This window comes from Stereum hirsutum, assembly GCF_000264905.1.
Source record: "Stereum hirsutum FP-91666 SS1 unplaced genomic scaffold STEHIscaffold_14, whole genome shotgun sequence".
Classification (NCBI taxonomy): Eukaryota; Fungi; Basidiomycota; class Agaricomycetes; order Russulales; family Stereaceae; genus Stereum; species Stereum hirsutum.
The window spans coordinates 491,103-509,650 of NW_006763144.1; the positions used below are offsets into that span (position 1 = coordinate 491,103).

An 18,548-nucleotide genomic window follows, 5' to 3' on the forward strand; every position below is an offset into this window, starting at 1 on the left:
TGGAAGAGCTGTCGTACAGCGTCAACATAGCCACGCTCGAATCCAAACCTGCTGCTAGCAAATATAAGCTCATTCTCTTCCAAGTTCAACAACTCCATCATACCAGATCAGACGGACGTGCATCTCCTCCGATACACTTTGAGGTTTGGGAACGGCGAATCTCGCAGAGGATCGCAGCAGCATGATAGGGTAGCGGCAGTCATAAGTATAAAACATGCATTCTGGGTGGTTCGGGCGAGGAGGGATGAGGGCGATTCGGCAATAGGATGCGCGCAAGTGGGAGTGCCAGTGATGATGGGTAAGAGTCAGACGGGGCGAGTGCGGGTGGGATTTGAGAGGGGAGTCTTTGATGATGGAGGCAATGGCGGATCAGTGACGATGGGATCGCAGGGAATGTCCTTTATGATGACTACTAGATAGGGTTACACGACGCCCAGTCATTTCTTGTTGATCACCTCCGCGGGCAATAAGATAATATACTGTACTTTTTCGACCAAAGGTTCATCAAGAATTTACGTCACCCATCAGTTTCGCCCGGGTCACGGTTCAGAAGCCGTGCGTGAGCGTGACGGGACCCGTAAATAGTTCAGAAAACAACGTAGGCGCTTGCGAAAATGATTATTTTGCGCAAGCGCCTGCCGAGGTCACTGTTCGCTCACCCTGCGTTATGCGTGAGGTCACGCAGTATTTTGTTCGGTTCATCAACGCGGAGAACGCGTGACGAACCTTTGGTCGAAAAAGTACAGTAGACGAAGAAATGTAAACCTGACTGAGATTGAGCAGTCCGCCGTCGTAGCCTTTTTTGTTGACGCTCTTCGAGATCCGAACGTATGCTCGTGTGCAGTCCACGCATTTATGGTAAGAAGGTCAAACCTGGCAAAAGGAGCGACTGGGATAGGTTTGATGCTGCGAGCATACGACGTCCAGGTACCATCGACCGCAACTTCAGAAGAGAAAGCGTAGTCCCAAATACGGCTTTAGAGACTGAGGTCGCACGAGGTGTCAGAAAATGACCTGTGTACGAGCGTGGTTCCTAGAAACTGAGATGCCCCAGCAGGAAGGATAGTAGGTGACTGACGCTCGACATACTGTATCTGCTGCTGAAAACGTACCCTTCTGTTTGCGAAGCGATGAAGTTCTGACGAGAAGTCAGCGAACACAGGGTTACAACCTGTTACAGCCTTGATACTTAGCGGCGATCTATGAGGTTGCCGAGACATCAGAAAGACTTTCTGGTAGACCAGTGCATTTCTGGGACGAAGAGTATTGAAAGTAATGGAGTTTCTCTTCTGAATTCGAGCATCAGTGTCCAAAACTATGCAATTACTACTTGGTGCTGGTAGTGGCGGTATCATGACAGTTCTATCATGACGAGAGCACAGCAACGGAAAGCTATCAGTGCCGTGATGAGAGATAACCAGAAAGCAAGAAAGAGTCTTTCATGGAGAAGAACAGCCTGCTGCGTACTGTCCCTGGCCCTATGTTCGGACAATTCCGACAAGAAAAAATCTAGCTCCCGCATTTCGAGCCCTCTCGAGATGAAACTCAGCAGAACATACGCTCTCTACATTAGCTACATGTCCGTACAAATTTCTACGAGAAGTAATGCGAGGAAGGTAGTTGTTTCACGAGCGGGATCGATGTTCGGACAGCCCCGCCCGCCAAAGTGTCCGAACCGACCCCCTCCCCATTCGACATCCCGCTGCCACAACTGCATCCAAACGACTGCGGATATCGTCTGTAGACCATTTAACATGATTTATGGGCCTTTGAACTGGGCGAAACAGTGCGGTATTGGGCGAGTTCTCGGACTGTCCGAAACATCGGTTTTGTCCGAACATAGGGCCACTGATAGTACCAAAGTCACGCAGGACCACATTGGGCAACGGAACATTTCGGAGGACTTCCGGGGGCAAATATTCCCTCCTTCCGGAAGTGCCCGCAGCGTGTAGTAGTTTGTTCCAGTCAACTTGAACTTGAAGAAGACCGTAGCTGCCGCTTCACTACTCCTTGACTTGCTTCTATAACCCTGCTCGACGGCTTCTATAAAGCAAAAACTAACAGATTCTTAGCGCTGTGCTCCAGAATGCAGGTCACAGCGCTTGGTCGCCGAAGCGCTGATATGTCAGTGAAGGTTAGGCGGGTGGCCCGGGGCAGCGCTACGATCAAAATTTATGTCTTGCATTATCTGGGTTGACTCCTCCATTAGTGACGCGAATATCCTTGTTATTGCCTGGCAGCGTCTATGTTTGGACCATCTCTAAAATAAATGATGCACCGCCAGGCTTGTCTACGGCTTCCGTCCATGCAAGGGCGCCTCCCCACGGTCCTTGTCACTCTTTCCTCTTGACCACCGTCTTCTGCTGCCCCGCGTGCTCTGCTCTCTGCCCTTCTCTTCAGTGCCATGTCAAACATCTCTTCATGGTATGCAGACCTTCCCCCGTGGCTGAACTGCTCCACTGGCGTCGGTGAAGACTACTATGGACAGAACCACACCGTCAACCCGCATCCAAGCGGATTCTGTCTGTCTCCAGGGCAGCGTATCGGTCTCTCTGTGAGCTAGCCATCCAAGCACAATTGTGTACAATTCTCACTCATCATACATGCCATTACTATCCATTGTTTGTTAAAATTTTCAACTACAGCTGACGGCAGAGTCGGGGCTTGTCTCGGTCTTGGCCATCCTTGTACTTTTTCTTCTCATATCGGTACGTTCGATATGGGATTTATAGGGTGGTTGTTAATGCATATGTTTACCAATAGCGAAACGCGTTTCGAAACTGGAAGTATAAAGAAGGGAAGTCCTTAGTTCAGTCTCCTATGGATATCTATATGGTAAGCCGTTCCCCAATAAAGACCTGAGCGCTTCGTCGTGGCTCCTTCTGATCTGTTTGACTGACACTTTGTGTTTTCAGCTCTCGCTCTTCTTTGCGGATGTGCTCCAAGCTCTTGGATCTGTCTTTGACATGAAGTGGGCACATGATGGTGCGGTTTACAGAGGGACTTATTGTACTACTCAAGGTAGAAACGTGTGGAGCTTGCTACATTTTTTGCGCTCATTTATTCATCTAGGCGTTGTACAACAACTTGGGGAATGCGGAGTGGCCATCTCTACACTGGTATACAGCACACTACATGTCATGTTCTTGCGTTTACTCATATCGCCACATTTCTCAAAGATAATTGCCGCCCACACATTTGTCGGTGTATTCTGGAAGATAGGAACTCAAAACCGTATCGTCGCTCTGGCCCTTGTAGGTCTCGAATGGCTGTTTATTGTGCTATTCGTGGCAATAAGTGCCGGTATACACCATAGCAAGAACGACCTGTATAACGTGCTTGATTTTTCCCAGTGATGTTCGTTTCAAGTTGCTCACAAATCTCCGCTTATAGACGCCCACCCCCGTATGTCACTTTCCTCGTATTCCAGAAATCTCCGTCCTTACACTATTTGAATGGAAGTTTTGGTGTTGGGTCGCCCCGACATACCAATTGCATGAAGGCCTCGCCGGCGAGTACATTTGGCTCTGGCTTGCACTCATTACCTCTGTTTTCTCCTACACGTCCCTCTTCTTCTGGAGTAAGGGTATGCTCAAGGTCGACTCATCCCGATGGTGGAGATTCACCATTCATCGTCCGAGTGATTCTTCGAAGAGGGGTACGGCGAGCGACCCTTCGGAGAGAGACACGGATAAAAGCCGACTTGCGCTCTCCATGCTGGCGTATGTCTTTATCGTATACCTCTGTCCCTCTATTTACGAACAATACTGATAAACTAAGTGTATTTTGAACAGATCTCCTTTCGTCTACTCCTTTATCGTGCTTCCGCTCTCGATCGTGCGTTGGACCACATTCGGAGGGCGAAGCGTCCCTTCTGCCGCAACGTTCTTCGTAAGCTAATTCACTCCCATCTCCACCGTGCTGTCCTTCGTCGCATGCTCGGCCGCACCAATATTCACTTACACACTCATGTTCACCCCTCGCAGGCCGTGATTATCTTCAGTCTCTCAGGCTTTTTCAACGTCCTTCTGCTGCACTTCACACGTCCTGGACTTCTGCTCTTTGGTCCCGAAGTCGTCCGTACCGGCCGGGGTCGTGCACCCTCTCCCAGTCCTACTAGGCAACCCGCACGTAGTGAACCTGACTCAAGTAGACCATTTGGAGGGTTGAATGATGACGATGGTTGGGATCTCGAGATGAGCCACACGCCGCGGTCGCATTTGAGCGTAGCTACAGTGCAGAAGCAAGCAGACAGGTTGGGGGTGCCAGAATGAGCGTTCGATAGCTCGACTTGAGGGGGAAGAGGGTTTGTTTCTATCAAAGGGACTATATCTAGTTGCTCGCATATGTTGAGGCCATCATGCTCCGATTTCTTGTAGAGACTCAATAGAGTCCATGGACGACCAGCATTGAGTTTGTTGGTATGTATGATACTTAGAGGAAGATTTGTACTTCTTAGTTCCAATACATTAATACAATCGTGATGTACAATACAGCCACTGTATCGATTGATGAGCGATCTTCGACGTCCTTACAGGACTGTAAATACACCTCGCCCTTTGCGGCGAAGACATCCTGCGCTCTTCACTATATACACATTAAAAATCAAAGATCATCGTACATCAATCCAAGTCACATCCGTTCGAAAACATATCCCAACTCGCACAAAGACTCATGCAAAAAATCACCGCACGCGGACCATCTGTGATCTTCCGTTTGGTACGGAGCTCGCCTTGCCGACTAGACTGGCTTGTCACCAGGTAGGAGTTCGAGCTGACGCTTCGGATTCTCCTTGCGGAGCTCAACCTTGTCCGGTTCGGGAGTTGGTGTTCCGCCGTTTCCTACTAGAGTCACGGACGATGCGACTGAGGGAGATCGAGAGAAAAAGCGACTGTATGGTCGCTTCAAAAGGGCACCCGGCCAAGTGGGAAGATTCTGCTCCACCTCTACGCGATGCCTTTTCGATGGACGAGCCGGCAGGTCAGAGTACTACATGAATGAATGATCGGAGAAGGTAAGCGATGACAAGGTATAACAAAGGGGTAGATCATCTACGCACTGGAGTATCATCTCGGTTCCCCCGAGTGGAGGTCTCTCCAGCATCGGCTTTTCTTTTATTCTGAATACCTGTTCTAGGAGAACCGGACAACGTACTGGACACTTCTGGAGAAGTTGTACTGCGACTTCCAGCAGTGAGCATATCCCCCTCGCCCCCCGCGCCCGTCGTGGATGGCTTGACCTCCTCGGACGGTGCCGTCTCCGAAAGTGTATTCGTTGCGTCTGAGTTGGAAGCGCTGGCAGCCGGCGTAGGATCCTTGGATGTCACCGACGCGTCAACTGTCTCCTTGAGGGACTGGTCGCCATCATCCTCAAGGCTCGGCTTCGCCTTCTTGAAATAGAGGTCCTTCAGAATCGTCTTGTTCTTTTGTGCTTTACCGACCAGCTCGTAAATCACAGGGTCCTTCATGACGAGTTTGGCTATGTCCTCTTCCGATGGAAGGGCCGCCATAACTACCTTCTTGGGCTTTGGGCACTCTTCTTTCTTCGACTGAGGGTCCTCTGTGACGGATTTCTTCCCCGTCTTCGAGCTTGACGAGGCGTTGGGGGGTGGTCGCCTGCAACTCTGGTAAGATGTGTTCGAATTCACTCTCGAGGCCATCGCAGTCTTCTTCTTGTCCGTCTGGATGAAGCGTTGTGGTATCACCGCGTTCGAAGAGGAGGTTTGAGGGGTCTGAGGCTTAGCCTGGCTTAACGAGGACGATATGCGTGGACCTGGATGATAAAGGGCAAGAATTTATATCCTCAGCGATCATGGATGCCCGAATCCTGATATGGTCTGACTCACCCTTTCTTACAGCCTTCGAGCCCTCGACTCTTGGATCTTGTCCCTTCTTCGTCCTCGTGAGCGTCGAACCTTCGATGGGAGGCACCGATTTCAACGCGTTCGCTTTACTATGGAGCTCCTTCGACGACGATGCATTCGGAGCTTCCGGTTCCCGACGAGCGGTGGACGGAGGGCTCTGTTTGTTCGTAACGAAGAGACTAGCAGAAAGGGTATCATTCGGAGGGGCTAGAGCCGCACCGGACGTGGTCGCGCCGTCAGCTAGTTTACCGTCAGCGATCTTGACCGCCTTTGAGTTGGGCAAGGCCCGACGTGGCGTCGCGCCAACAGAGGTACCTGCGCGCCATTCACCTATGGCGAGGGTAGCGATCCGAGCCTTGCTATTCGTATAGCGCCCCTTGCCGTCCGCGTCCGCGTTAGTTGAAACAGACTGGCTATTCGGTGCCATACGAGCAGACGCCGGTGCGGTTGCGCTTTTGCGATGATTCGAGGCGAGAAATGAATTATGGGTAGTAGCGGCTCTCCATGACGGTGGTACGGGATGACGAGATGTCTTAGCGTGTTCTTGCACCGGCCCCTGGATATGTGTGATGACGGGGATCGGCACCTTAGGGGCGAGCTGAGCAGCGGAGGAACCTTCACCTTGACCCGCAAGCGATGGACTCGCAGCGCCGACGTGCTTGCTCTTGCGGAAGTTGGGGAGCTTAATTGGTATGAAGGGCCGCACGCGAGCGGACGAATTCAAACCAGCTGCGATTTTGGATTCGATCGTGACACGGCATCCGTTGTCGGTAGCAGTGGACAGAACAGACTCTCGATCGGGGCCAGAGGCAAGAGCAGGTGTATCGACACCGGTGCCCACGGATGAGGTCGAGTGGATAACGCTCGCGGAGCGCAATGGTGATGACACACGTCTTGTCGGGTCATCTTGGGTCGGGGTGTCCAGCGGGGCTGGGTTGGCGTTCGAGGGTGTCGCAGGTCGCGCCGAGGGTGTCACTGATTTGGGCATGAGTGTCGGTGGGCACTGTGGCACTGAAAGAGAGACACAGGTTACCAAAGGGCACAGGAAGATTATCGAGGCAACTCACCAGGAGTAGGAGTAAGATGTGTTATAGTTTTGAGCTTGGAAGGCGTCGAGTGAGAGAGATGAGAAGGAAGCAGCAATGTATGAGGAGAGGATGGGAGGAAGTAGCAAAGTATGAGGAGAGGATGGGCAAGAGTGTTCGAAAGAGATGACACGCAAGGGCATTGGCCTCCCATTGGACGGCTGAGTGTCAAATTCGAAAGCGCTTTGTGCCACAAAGAGCAGTGCCACCGTGTCTCGGTATTCGCCGCCTTCTGTCTTTGCCACTTCCTCCTTACTTACTCGCTTTGACCCGTGTATGGGCCACACCAGTTCCCAGGGACTCCCGATGTTGGAGTAAGGGCTCTGCTCTTCTTCTACTTCACCTCGACATGATCAATGTGGATGTCTTGTGGAGCCAGAAGGAGTTGAAGCACTGACCTTTGACTCCGACGGCCGCAGGCCCCCTTGTCTTGAACAAATGATCCCGCCCTTGCTTCACTCTGCAATCTCACATCCTCAGCCTTCCCAAGAGATCGAGGGCCATCTCAGACTCTCCTGCATCACCTCACCTTGTACTCCTCCAGTCTCTAGTTGAGACATTGGGAAGCGACCAATGCTCTAAAACAATAAACCTGACTGCACGCGTCTATGCTGATATTGTCTCAAGAACACTGCCGACGACGAGACCCTTACGTGGGTCTACTTTTCGGCTCTCAGAATGAGTATCGCTCAATTAGTCGAATAAACCTCGGTTATGCGGGGCCAGCAGCGTCAATAGCATGAAACCGTGACGGATCTGCTTATCAGTTTTGGCCATAGGCTCGACCATCACCAACTATTTTCGCTAGAGGACCCGTTCCCGTATGCATCATGTTGGACCTCCACTGATCTACGAGATTTTGTTTGTTGTATTTCACCTAAAACCGTTGTCCGCCTCAGCTTTGACCTACCTGTGATACTAGAATTTCTCGAGAGGACCCAAAGGTTTTACTCTTGGCACCACTACCATCGTGCACGGCGTGCTGACCAGTTCAGTGCTGTGAACCGGAATTCTATATGACGGTTCTGGATACGAGACCGAGGTTCAGCCAGCCAGGCAGATTTCCTTGTGCAAGGGCGTGCGGCGAAACCTTTGGCCAAGCCTACTGAACGATTGAACGATCTGCCTAGTTACCCTGCGCTCGGTTCGGTCAAACTGAGGACGTATATCTTAGGCAGATTGCCTTTCAACATCGCCGAGCGGAGAGCCACAATTCCGCTGCGTGGCCTAGAAGGTCATTATTAAGAAGCTACAGCTAGCAGCACACTGCGACGGCGGAGCCGTAGTGGGAATGAAAGGTAAATGGTGAGAAGTTAGGACAGAGACCGGAGCACACGCACCAAACTTATTACTCTTTCTTGTCGAAACAGCAGAAATAGAGCTCCATGAATAGAGCTGGATATTATTCCTTTGAATTTGATCAGGTAGATGCACCTTATGAAAACACAACTTTCCCTTGTCCAGCAGTAAGAGTCGAGACTTCGAGGTAAGCGTCTTGTGGAAGAGGAACGTGATGAAATTGGCATGAACCCAATCTCCTGCAAAGAGAGCAGACAACCATCCAACCGGCTAGCTCCTTCCTTCCTTTAGACTGCGAAAGAGAACGTCGTCCTAAATGTGCGAGCGAATCGGAAGAGAGGGGGGCTGAGAGAATGGGCGGTGACAGGCGGTGACTTGATGGGACGTGTGAGACAGCAATGCCAAACAGTCAGTTTGGTTGGTTCATTTTGAACGATGATTTGCGTCTTGTAGAAACCCGTATTTTCTTATCGTTTTCGATTGGTTTTTGGAAGATTTAGGGCGGCGGGAGGAGCCGCCGGTACGATGCGGTTGCTTGGCTTTTACTGGTCCGTACACGTTGTCAATGACGACGATAGCTGTCGGAAGTGTTCTGTCGAGCGCCTCGAGACGTAATCTCCACGGAACTCAGCCACAATCGAAAGTTCCACATTGGCGTTCCAAGTAATTTCCAGCAGGCCTGAGTAAACATATGCTTGTTATCTCCCCTAGGCCGCCATGATAAACCTGGAATGATGCACCCGCCCTCGTCCCTATTGCACCCCTGCTTGTCCTCTATCACTGGTCTTGTCGTTTGCTATCCCTCGCCATAGTCGGCGTTGGCTGCTCGGCCTTTTCGTCCAGGCGGTTCAAGCCTGGTATCGATGTCGAATTGTTCAGCAGAAGAATGGTTTATTTCTGTGCAGGATCAAAATAACGGCTATTCCTCTCTATCTTGTTTGACTACCGGTCAGAGTATCGGCCTTACGGTGAGTTTGACCGTTGTATCACTGCCTCTCTCGCACTGCAAGACTCACTACGTCGATGTTGCGTGCAGGTGATCGCAGAGGCAAGCACCCTTTCAGTGTTGGCAATCTTCGTTCTTTTCGGGTTCATCATAGTACGTTTGCAATTTTTCGGCTACTTATTGGGGTTGCTCATGGGCAATTTCGATGGGTAGCGCAATGTCTATCGGCATTCGAGGTATTCTCGAGGACAGTGGTCACTTGTGCAGGAGCCAACAGATATCTACATGGTTCGCCGTTTTGTCACACTATCCGCGCTCAATCCACGCATGCTTAGCGACTTTCAACTGTATAGCTCTCGTTGTTCACGTTTGACTTGATCCAAGCTATTGGATCAGTTATGGATATGAAATGGGTCAACGAAGGAAAGACGTACAAAGGATCATACTGTACAGCTCAGGGTACGAGTTTATTAAACCATGCGCAGACCCTCCCACTCACCTCTTGACGTCTTAGGAGTCATCCAAGAATTAGGAGAAACCGGAGTAGCAATAACTACTATAGTATGTCGCTTAGAACATGTTCATTCCTCGGCTTTCTCAAGCTCACAGCGTCATTAGATCATCGCGGTGCACACATTTGTCGGCGTCTTCTGGCGCATTGGGACCAAAAATCGCACCGTTGCTTTTACACTCGTTGGGATGGTGTGGCTCTTCGTAGCACTGCTCGTCGGGATTAGTTCTGGTATACATAATGACCCCAATAACCTCTATGTGGTACGCCAAAAAGAATTATGCCATCTTTATCTCTTTTTATTGAACGTGTCTGTTGGTAGACTCCTACTCCCGTATGTGATCTTGATTATGGCAGGCAGGTACAACATGCTCACACTAGTTGCATAACAGTATTGGTGCTGGATCGCACAGGAGTTCAAGGGCGAACGCATCGCGGGAGAGTACCTCTGGCTATGGATTGCTCTTTTTACATCCATCCTGGTCTATGTACCTCTCTTCCTATGGAGCCAAGGCATGCTCTCCGTCGACACATCTCAATGGTGGAGGTTCCGATTTCATCGCGCAAGGAACATCCCGGACGACGATGCACGCAAACGTCGTGCGCTCTCAATGCTAGCGTGCGTATCGATTTATATCTCCATTCTTATTGGCAGCTGATAACCTCTGTCGATTTTCACGTTCAGATATCCTTTCGTTTATTCGATCGTCACTTTACCGCTGTCGGTCGTCCGCTGGATCGGTTTCGGTCTCGAAAGCCATGGGAGTAAAGTCCCTTCCGCCGCCACTTTCGTCGTAAGCCCCTTGCTCTTTCCTCCTCACATTTTCTGATCATACCTCCTCTAGGCCGCGTCTCTCTACGGGCTCTCAGGCTTCCTCAACGTTCTACTCATTCTTCTTACGCGTCCTCAACTCCTCCTCTTTGGTCCTCCTATCACCCGTACTGCCCGAGGACGTGCGCCATCTCCCAGTCCCGCACCTCCACGAAGGGTCTATAAGGCACCGGAGTCGAGCATGGCTCTCGGAGTGTTGAATGATGATAATGGTTGGGATCTGGATCGACGAAGTGTAGCCTCATCCTACATCAGCTCAACGCCACATCCACATCTCACCGGAGAGGCCCTTTAGCAGTACTCTTGACAAACATTGATACCTTGAAAGAAGAAAAACAATCCTTCGCGGAGTGCTGGAGCATTCATGATCGTATGGCGACGGTCGTACTCTTCCTTGTGATTCAGGTGATTTCAATGTGGTAGGTTCGCTGGTTTGGTCGATGGCTTTGATGGCTTACGCTCGCTTTCTCAGTTGTACGATATTTGATTTTCCTTTTCTTCTGAATCTTTCAGATGGCCCTATGGTTATTCTTATGCACAGTCAATCTTCTAATGTCTAATTCTTTTCATTTGCTGCTAGCAGCACACACACTCCCCCTTATATCTGAGCTCTGGGTCATATGGCCCAACTAGCACGAAGTCCTGATGTTCAACTGGGGTGACGTCTCAGGTTCGCAACGTCGGTGCTCGAATTTGAAACGGTATAGTGAGAGTGGACTCTCAATCTCGCCAGACGGCGTCGGTGCTTCAGTCAAACTTTGCTTGTTCTCTGACTCTTTCATCACGGGCAAGCGAGATAAATCTGCGAAGGGCGGCACGTCCTCCGCCGTCTCCCTCGTCGTTCCCTGCTTGTACCTTGGTCCCTGCTCAGCAGCGACGTCAAAGGCGTTCCTCACAGCGAACTCGGTAACGCACGTACTTAGCGTCGGTGCTAGTAAGTATCCAAACAACATAGCGGCGAGCAGCTGATTAGCAAAGCACAAGGAGCTCGAAATCTATTCTGAGCCTACTAACGACAGCAGTATTGGGTTGCCAGAGAACTATCATATCAACAGCGTGGGGCCCAGAGGTTCAAGCGGAGGTTGTCCATTTATATTTCAGCTCTGCCTATGGTCTCCCCCCGTTTTCGCGCTCCGACGAGCCAGCGCAATTTAACGTGTGGCGCGAACTTGTAACTTGACTTGCCTGCCAAATTGGGCATGACTTAATGGAACGAACTTGTGGCACTTGCGTACCTCTCACTTGTGGCGCACTTGTGCTCCTATAATGTTCGATAACCGTGTAGCTCACCAGCGATGGCACCCATAAGTATCACACCTGGTAGGCCCTACATCGTTATCCTCCCTCTCTCATGTTAACGCGTATCTCAACTGAGAATCTTTGTTGCTCCTACACCGAGTCGCTCGTCGATCACTTTGTATCAGTTATAGCGGGCTTAAAACCTCACTGCGTACACTTTTGCGTGAGGTTTTCTCGAGCTATCGTTCTAGCTGGAATTTACCCTCGGAGATTTGATTTTTCTCGATGGGCTATAGATGCCCGGCATGGCGATACCGGCCGTTGCAAAGATGGAATCCTTGGGATTACGTTGATGATATAATTCTCCCGTTCCGTTCGGGTCAAACAGAGTGGTAAACTTCACACGTACGGGTTATATCTGAGTGAAGACTCGAAGTCACCTCTTGTTTAACTATGTTAGAAACACTGGTCTTTGGTCATCTCGATCCTTTAACGTACGGTTGTACACATCTCTTCACTCTAGTTTTCCCGGTCAGCACGTGTCCGAAATACCTTTTCCACTGCTACATTTAGCACACTGATCAACTTATGACATGGTGTATGATTCACTTGTGGGCACTTGGATCTAACTTGTATGACTGCAGTAACGCAAGCTTGAACAAACTTGTAAGGCCAAGTTTTTCAAGCGAGCTTGTAGAGCACGCATGCTAACTTGCAAGTTAACTAAGGTAGCCTAGTTTGTCGAACCAAGTGTGATCGTTGAGTATATATCTAGTCGCTATAAAAGTCTCGTTACAGTTGGATACTGGGGATGCCCAAGTCATTGCTATTCGCATGCTACAAGTAATAACTTGGTGGGTGCCAGTAGTGGAAATCTCAGCATCGGGTGCTTAGTAGGAGGCAGGCTATGCATTTCTGAGCTAGCACTTCTAATAACTATGATGACCTTTGATTAATGTGTCCGCGGAGTCATCATCTACAGTATCCAAGTCCTGACTTGTGATGCTTGAGGTACACAGGCAAACGACCAGCTACGCATTGGCGATCGTGTACGAGACCAAATAGTCAAAAGTCTGATCACATGTACAGTAGGTATGTCCGACGGGGCATGGTAAGTGCTACTGTACGTCTCTGCAGTTAGGCGACAGGGCGACAACGTGGGAAAGAGGAGAGTTTGGCGACACAATCGTGAGCGAAGGGGACACAGGCGACAGTGCCGCTCAAAGGAGAAGATACGCCGTCATATTTTCCTCCGATAAGTTGTCCTGACCTTAAAGCATACAAATGCTTGCGAGATGAGCGAGGCCTGGATGTCATGATGCGTTGGCCAAACCATTTGCAGACCCTCTAACATCCACAAAAGCATGTAGTACAATTTTGCTGCTTCGAAGCCGCTCGAGTTTGGAGGTGTCTTAGACGACGATGACGGAGGGACATGAGGACAAACACGCAAATAGACGACACGACAAGCCCCTGGGGACAGGGGACGTCGTCTAACTGCAGAGACGTACAGTATACAAGTGGTAGAAGGACCCATTGATGCCTCATAATCTCAAAAGTTTCACAAGTGCGCCAAGCTATACAAGTTCGTAAACGCAAGTTTGACAGCCAAGCGAGCTTGCGAACTTGCAAGTTATCGGGGACAAATTAACTTGTACAGCCACAAGTTTGCGCAAGTTAACTTTTGGGCGTCACAAGTTCGAAATCCAAGTTAAAATGTGAACCCTCCGCTCCGACCGTCACGTGCCCTTTCGTCCTTCGACGCTCAAGAGCGCTCAAGGAAGTGTCTTGTTTTGCACTCCTCTCTTAGCTCTGGTCAACCGGTTACACCTGACGTGAAAGAAAATCGTTCACAGTCGTAACATATTCTCCTCCTTCGACCTAGCCGTAGTCATTAACCAGCACTCTTTTGCAGAAGAACCAAACGCTCCCACCAGCATCGGTGCCGGAAGCTTCGCTACTGTCTACTCTGTACGAGGAATACCGTTTGTCTTCAAAGTTATACACTTCCCGGACCGCACAGATGAACTTCGTGCTGAGGCCAGTGCTCTCCATACACTATATACACTCTGCAATTCCGATTCCATGTTCGCCATCCCGCGCGCCGTCGCCTATTACGACCCAACGACGGACGAACTCATACAATTCCCGACTTCGCATGCCCTGGGAAGGTCTCAGGACCCTCGTCCTATCATCAACAACAATTTATTTACGAACGAAGGTTTTGATGTGCCGGCCTACATCATGGACCGAGCACACGTTCTACCGATACAAGTTCGCTCGTCCGTTCGCGATTTATTCTACACCGAACAGGCTCGCAGTCAGAACGTCGAACCACCTCGCATGTGTCGCCTCTATCTCGGAAAGATTCTTCGTCCCTCTCAATCCATCGGCTCGATGATCAATTTCCCTATTGACATCGCCCGGTATACTACCTTGCTCCGTGTCTTCGAGGGCGGTGAGTTGATTGGTCTAGATCAAGTAGCGGGAGGTATGGGCGAGATGCTCGGACGAATCCATTGGGTTGCTGGATATGATGGCCGGGACATCGAGTTTGTCATGGCAGGGTCAGGGTTGGGGGTGCGCTACTACGTGATTGATTTCAATCAAATGCGGCGGTTCGACCGGGAGGAATGGCAGTCGAACGTAGAAGGCCTCATTGACGCATTCTTCTCCAACGACCCATACTATCCACGCCCTGTTACTCGCGACCCCCTGTACCAGGCCTTCCGCACGGCCTACCTAGCCGCCTGCCCTCAAGAATACGAGGACGGGGCTAAAGCCTTTCTGGATGGGATCGAAGCAGAGCAATTGAAGAGGCCGTCGGTATAATGGGAGTCTCATAGCGTTTGGACTCTGTCGCTTTTGAATGTCAGTGGGTGGATAGATCATGTTCACTTGTGTGTAATCGGACGACTGGTTTGTATTTGAATGTATCAGTGGTAATCAAGAGCTGGCATTTTTTTCCCCAGCAATTCCTTCTTCGAAGTTTAACCAGGCTTGTCCCTCAAATGCACACGCAATCGCACACTGAACCTCAAATGAGACTCAAACCGTGAAAGAGGACAAGACACACAAAGAGAATCCTGTCTACTGGGCCAAACAATTCACCTATGAAACGATACCCTTGCTCAGTTGATAGCTGCCATATCCTGCTCAGTGTTATGGGAGATGTCTTCGTGTTTTCTCGGGGACTTACTGCACGATTCATTATACAGATATACCTTTCGGTGAGTGAACTCCGTCTCGTTTCGCGTCCATCAGCTCACCTGTCCACCCCAAGATTTTTAGGACTCTTTTCAATATATAATCCGCATGCAGTGCCGTATTCACATCGAATGAAACGTACCCCATCGCGGTGAGCGCTCGTTGGCCCGCAAAGCCTCCTCATGGTATATCGACTCAAAAACACTGCGACCCGTGGCCCTAAGTTCATCCAGTGGACAACAATCAGGTATACAGCATCACTGGACCAACCTACCTTGTCGATCGACGGTGAATTCTTCTTGGCGCGACTCGGATCAGGCGGGCCACAGCAATCTGTCCCACATCCATGAGCGCTACAAGCTAACAATTCGTTCATCTCAAAGGATGAGTCTCGCTAACAACCAGAACCCCTAATTTAGTGGAAGATGCTCCACACATAGCGATGCAGAATGCATACGACTTGTGCGCTGGAAACGTTCGAACATGAAGTCTGTTGTCGGTGTACCGAGCTGAAGGTAGGAGTCCTGCAGGTATAAAAGCATTCGTGGTTCGACCTTGTCTTAGTATCAAGTCAATCTTGTCCACTCCTCCACTCCTCCACACTCAAACACCTCACCACAACTAAACGACCCTCACCACTATCATCATCATGCGTTTCTCACTCACTCTCCTCGCTGTTATCGCCTCCGCCGTCGCCGTCTTCGCCTCTCCCGCCGCTGAGAACTCTGGTATGTATCCTTGTCTTCACTTTCGTCTTGTATCATCTAGGCTGACTATCGACTCACTTTCAGAGGGAGGCATCTACAAGCGAGGTATACACCTGTCTCCATTCAAACCTCTCGCCCGACGACCTCCAGCCTGTCCGAGTCCACTAACCAGTCCTCTTTCCTCCCTAGGTGGCCCAGAAATCTGCACGTCCAACCTTGACGGCTCAGGCGAGACCGACGAGCAGGTCACGAAGGACTGCTGCGCCGCCGTCAACCAGCAGGCGTACTTCAACGAGGCGGAGAAGCAGTGCCAGCCATACGGTGGACACCTCGGCAACAGCGTCGACACGGGTGCTATGGTCCAGTGCTGTTCTAGCAGGGGTCGCGGGAGCAAGGCTGTCTAAGCGATACGGTCACGAAGCTTCGAAGATGCGAAGGTGGCGGTCGGGGGCTGGATGGAGCGCGGGGTTGAGTGGCGAACGTATACTTGCTATGGTCGATTATTTCCGGAGACTGGATTATTTATTTGTGGCGGCCTCGGTCGAGCGTTATGACGAACACGATATTGAACGTACCAGTGATTTAATGGCTTATTCAAACCTGCGAAGTCGAAGTCGCAACCTTTTTGGCGCTTTTTGCCACGTCAGGTTTTATGTCAGTCAAGGTTGTAAGATGAAGGTGCCACAGTTGGATGGCGCAAGGGCCATCCGCTAGGGAGCTAGCGAACAAATCCTGGGGTCACAAAGTTCCAAGATAAGATACTCCCAGGAGTTTATGGGTGGGTTCGTTCCTAGATTTGACGAGAATAATTTACGGTTCGTTTGGATGGAAGAGAGGTTAGCGTACGTCTAGACAGACCAGAGGTTATGGCTATGTATACCATGATGTATATGCCCCGTGCTAGGAGCACTGAGATGATTGACACAAAGTGACTATCGAGACGGTTTGCGCAGAAGTGCGGGTAGGCAGTCGAAGAAAGAGACAGGAGTAGATGAGGTCTGTAGGATACAGATCTGTGAAATTCGTTGAAGCGGTGCAGACCCAAGTCCAGAGAAGAGTAGACTCAGTGCAGTCGATCAACGATGCCTGCTTTCAACGAGCGACGTCTGAGGGTGTAAGTGCATGCTCAATATTTTGTTGCAGGAAGGGCCATAGGAGATCAATAGCAGAGAGGAATACATGGATGCGTGCGTGAAGTGATGAGTGCCGGCCCTTCTTGCCCCTCCCCAGCACCCAGCCGACCCGAAGCTGGCTGTCCATCTACCGAATGGGATACGACATGGAAAGCGAGCGCGATGAAGCGATGAAGGTAAGGGTAAAGCGCTTAGATGTTGAGCTTTGTGCGCCTCCAGTGACGACGCTTGGCGTTGTACTGAAAGGTAAGGGAGTGGAATCAGTATCAAAACTGTGCACGGTAGGTCTCCTTCGCATCGTGGTTTTGTGAAGAAACAAACCTGGATCTTGGTGTCGGTCTTGAGACGGAACCACTGGGGAATGGGGCTGCAAGTTCATACATGTCAAGGTCAGCACGATTGCACCGTCCAACGAGAGCTTTCAGAGGATTGAACGTACCGGTTCTGGCGCGAAGCCTTAGCGAGAATGCGCTTTGTCCTGAAAGATTTTTGGGAAGGCTGAAGACATCCCAATCGTACGGTCAGCATAACATTCTCCTCGACATCGTCTCCAACAGCGACGAGCAAAAAAATGATGAGCTACAGACCATCGTGATAGGTGCGGGCGGCGGCGGTGGGCGTTGTCGACGGTGGGCGAAAAATAAGGTTGGGACGACGAGCACGCTCTGTACAGTTGGTGACAAAGCGGCACCTCGGCTGACTCCAGTTCTTCCCACGATTGCGCGTGATGCCGACGCGCCACCACGAAACACGAACACGAACGCGCCACGTCGAACAATCGCAGGCTCTACTTTCCTGCACAGCGTACTCAGCCTTGTTCGTCTTACGATCTTCGACATATCATACTCTTCACGACAACGAAAATGCAGCTCTTAAAGTGGATCTTTTTCCTTGCTCTCGGTCTGGTCGCTGCTGCTGAGAGCGCCAACCCCGATTCCAAGAGCCCTCCCACTGAGCTTCAGATTGATACGACTTACCTGCCAGACGAATGTCCTGTCAAAGCGGCCAAGGGTGATTCCATCAAGGTCCACTACACCGGTACTCTCTTCTCTAACGGCAACAAGTTCGACTCGAGGTCAGTTGGTCGGGCGTCTTCTGGTTCGTGTCGATACTTACGGTGGTTGCTTGCTTGTTAACAGTCGGGACCGCGGGTCACCTCTACCTTTGACTCGTATGCACTCCTTGCTTGCTAAGGCCCCACATCTATTCTGACAGCCTGTACAGTCGGTGTTGGTCAGGTCATCAAGGGTTGGGATGAAGGTCTCGTCGGCATGTGTCTCAATGAGAAGCGCATCCTCACCATTCCCTCCGACAAGGCCTACGGTCAGTATTCAAACCTACCCCCACTCTGTTCTCTTCCCTCCGTTGACCTCACCACCTGGCGTATTATTCTTTAACGCCGTTGGCTGCACTATAAAACTGATGATATAATTCATATGTTCGTAGGTTCTCGAGGCTTTGGCTCCGTCATCCCGGCTAACTCAGCACTTGTCTTCGATGTCGAGCTCGTTGGTCTGGATAGCAAGGCTGCTCCTCACCAGGAGCTTTAGGGCCTTTCAGCTCACTTTCATATAGGCTTGTATTTATTGTCGGATTTGCGGATATCATTCATGGAAATCAACACGGAATAACAGCATTGCATGATATTCGACCCTTTGGGGTGCATTTTGCGACGCTGAACGTCTGAGGCAACAGTCAGAACCCATACGTTATACAAAATTAAGCA

The 18,548-nt window shown here is 50.5% G+C and overlaps 8 protein-coding genes across 8 annotated transcripts; 6 read left to right on the forward strand and 2 right to left on the reverse strand.

Moving 5' to 3' along the window:
* Positions 1–475: 475 nt before the first annotated feature.
* STEHIDRAFT_124120 (uncharacterized protein) lies at positions 476–721 on the forward strand (the record flags this gene model as incomplete). Its single annotated transcript, XM_007307915.1, has 1 exon — positions 476–721. A coding segment is annotated over one exon (246 nt), but the record flags the coding sequence as incomplete, so codon positions are not given.
* A 1,683-nt stretch (positions 722–2,404) lies between these two features.
* STEHIDRAFT_160397 (uncharacterized protein) lies at positions 2,405–4,274 on the forward strand (the record flags this gene model as incomplete). The annotated part of the gene is made up of 8 exons (XM_007307916.1): positions 2,405–2,554; positions 2,646–2,708; positions 2,764–2,835; positions 2,916–2,985; positions 3,073–3,119; positions 3,180–3,335; positions 3,394–3,735; positions 3,795–4,274. The coding sequence occupies 8 exons, from the start codon at positions 2,405–2,407 to the stop codon at positions 4,272–4,274; spliced, it is 1,380 nt and encodes a 459-aa protein (XP_007307978.1).
* Positions 4,275–4,740: 466 nt separating this feature from the next.
* STEHIDRAFT_160398 (uncharacterized protein) lies at positions 4,741–6,851 on the reverse strand (the record flags this gene model as incomplete). The annotated part of the gene is made up of 3 exons (XM_007307917.1): positions 4,741–4,989; positions 5,060–5,772; positions 5,846–6,851. 3 exons carry the CDS (start codon positions 6,849–6,851, stop codon positions 4,741–4,743), a joined length of 1,968 nt encoding a protein of 655 aa, XP_007307979.1.
* Positions 6,852–9,110: 2,259 nt separating this feature from the next.
* On the forward strand, positions 9,111–10,831 carry STEHIDRAFT_160399 (uncharacterized protein; the record flags this gene model as incomplete). The annotated part of the gene is made up of 10 exons (XM_007307918.1): positions 9,111–9,215; positions 9,284–9,346; positions 9,407–9,481; positions 9,547–9,652; positions 9,708–9,754; positions 9,812–9,967; positions 10,027–10,038; positions 10,097–10,251; positions 10,390–10,498; positions 10,550–10,831. 10 exons carry the CDS (start codon positions 9,111–9,113, stop codon positions 10,829–10,831), a joined length of 1,110 nt encoding a protein of 369 aa, XP_007307980.1.
* Positions 10,832–13,710: 2,879 nt separating this feature from the next.
* Positions 13,711–14,607, forward strand: STEHIDRAFT_64298 (uncharacterized protein; the record flags this gene model as incomplete). The annotated part of the gene is made up of 2 exons (XM_007307771.1): positions 13,711–13,946; positions 14,097–14,607. Coding segments are annotated over 2 exons (747 nt in total), but the record flags the coding sequence as incomplete, so codon positions are not given.
* A 1,024-nt stretch (positions 14,608–15,631) lies between these two features.
* Positions 15,632–16,093, forward strand: STEHIDRAFT_160401 (uncharacterized protein; the record flags this gene model as incomplete). The annotated part of the gene is made up of 2 exons (XM_007307919.1): positions 15,632–15,710; positions 15,774–16,093. 2 exons carry the CDS (start codon positions 15,632–15,634, stop codon positions 16,091–16,093), a joined length of 399 nt encoding a protein of 132 aa, XP_007307981.1.
* Positions 16,094–17,013: 920 nt separating this feature from the next.
* On the reverse strand, positions 17,014–17,350 carry STEHIDRAFT_64283 (uncharacterized protein; the record flags this gene model as incomplete). Its single annotated transcript, XM_007307768.1, has 3 exons — positions 17,014–17,061; positions 17,144–17,189; positions 17,262–17,350. 3 exons carry the CDS (start codon positions 17,348–17,350, stop codon positions 17,014–17,016), a joined length of 183 nt encoding a protein of 60 aa, XP_007307830.1.
* A 276-nt stretch (positions 17,351–17,626) lies between these two features.
* Positions 17,627–18,443, forward strand: STEHIDRAFT_124123 (uncharacterized protein). Its single transcript, XM_007307920.1, has 4 exons — positions 17,627–17,897; positions 17,962–17,993; positions 18,047–18,145; positions 18,269–18,443. The coding sequence occupies exons 1-4, from the start codon at positions 17,686–17,688 to the stop codon at positions 18,370–18,372; spliced, it is 447 nt and encodes a 148-aa protein (XP_007307982.1). The 5' UTR covers positions 17,627–17,685; the 3' UTR covers positions 18,373–18,443.
* Positions 18,444–18,548: the final 105 nt, after the last annotated feature.

Bases quoted from the DNA above. Each gene is read 5' to 3' on its own strand.
- STEHIDRAFT_124123 (XM_007307920.1), top strand. From the start codon at position 17,686: ATGCAGCTCTTAAAGTGGATCTTTTTCCTTGCTCTCGGTCTGGTCGCT. The intron at 17,898-17,961 runs GTCAGTTGGTCG...GCTTGTTAACAG, and splicing joins GGCAACAAGTTCGACTCGAG to TCGGGACCGCGGGTCACCTC. The intron at 18,146-18,268 runs GTCAGTATTCAA...ATATGTTCGTAG, and splicing joins TCCCTCCGACAAGGCCTACG to GTTCTCGAGGCTTTGGCTCC.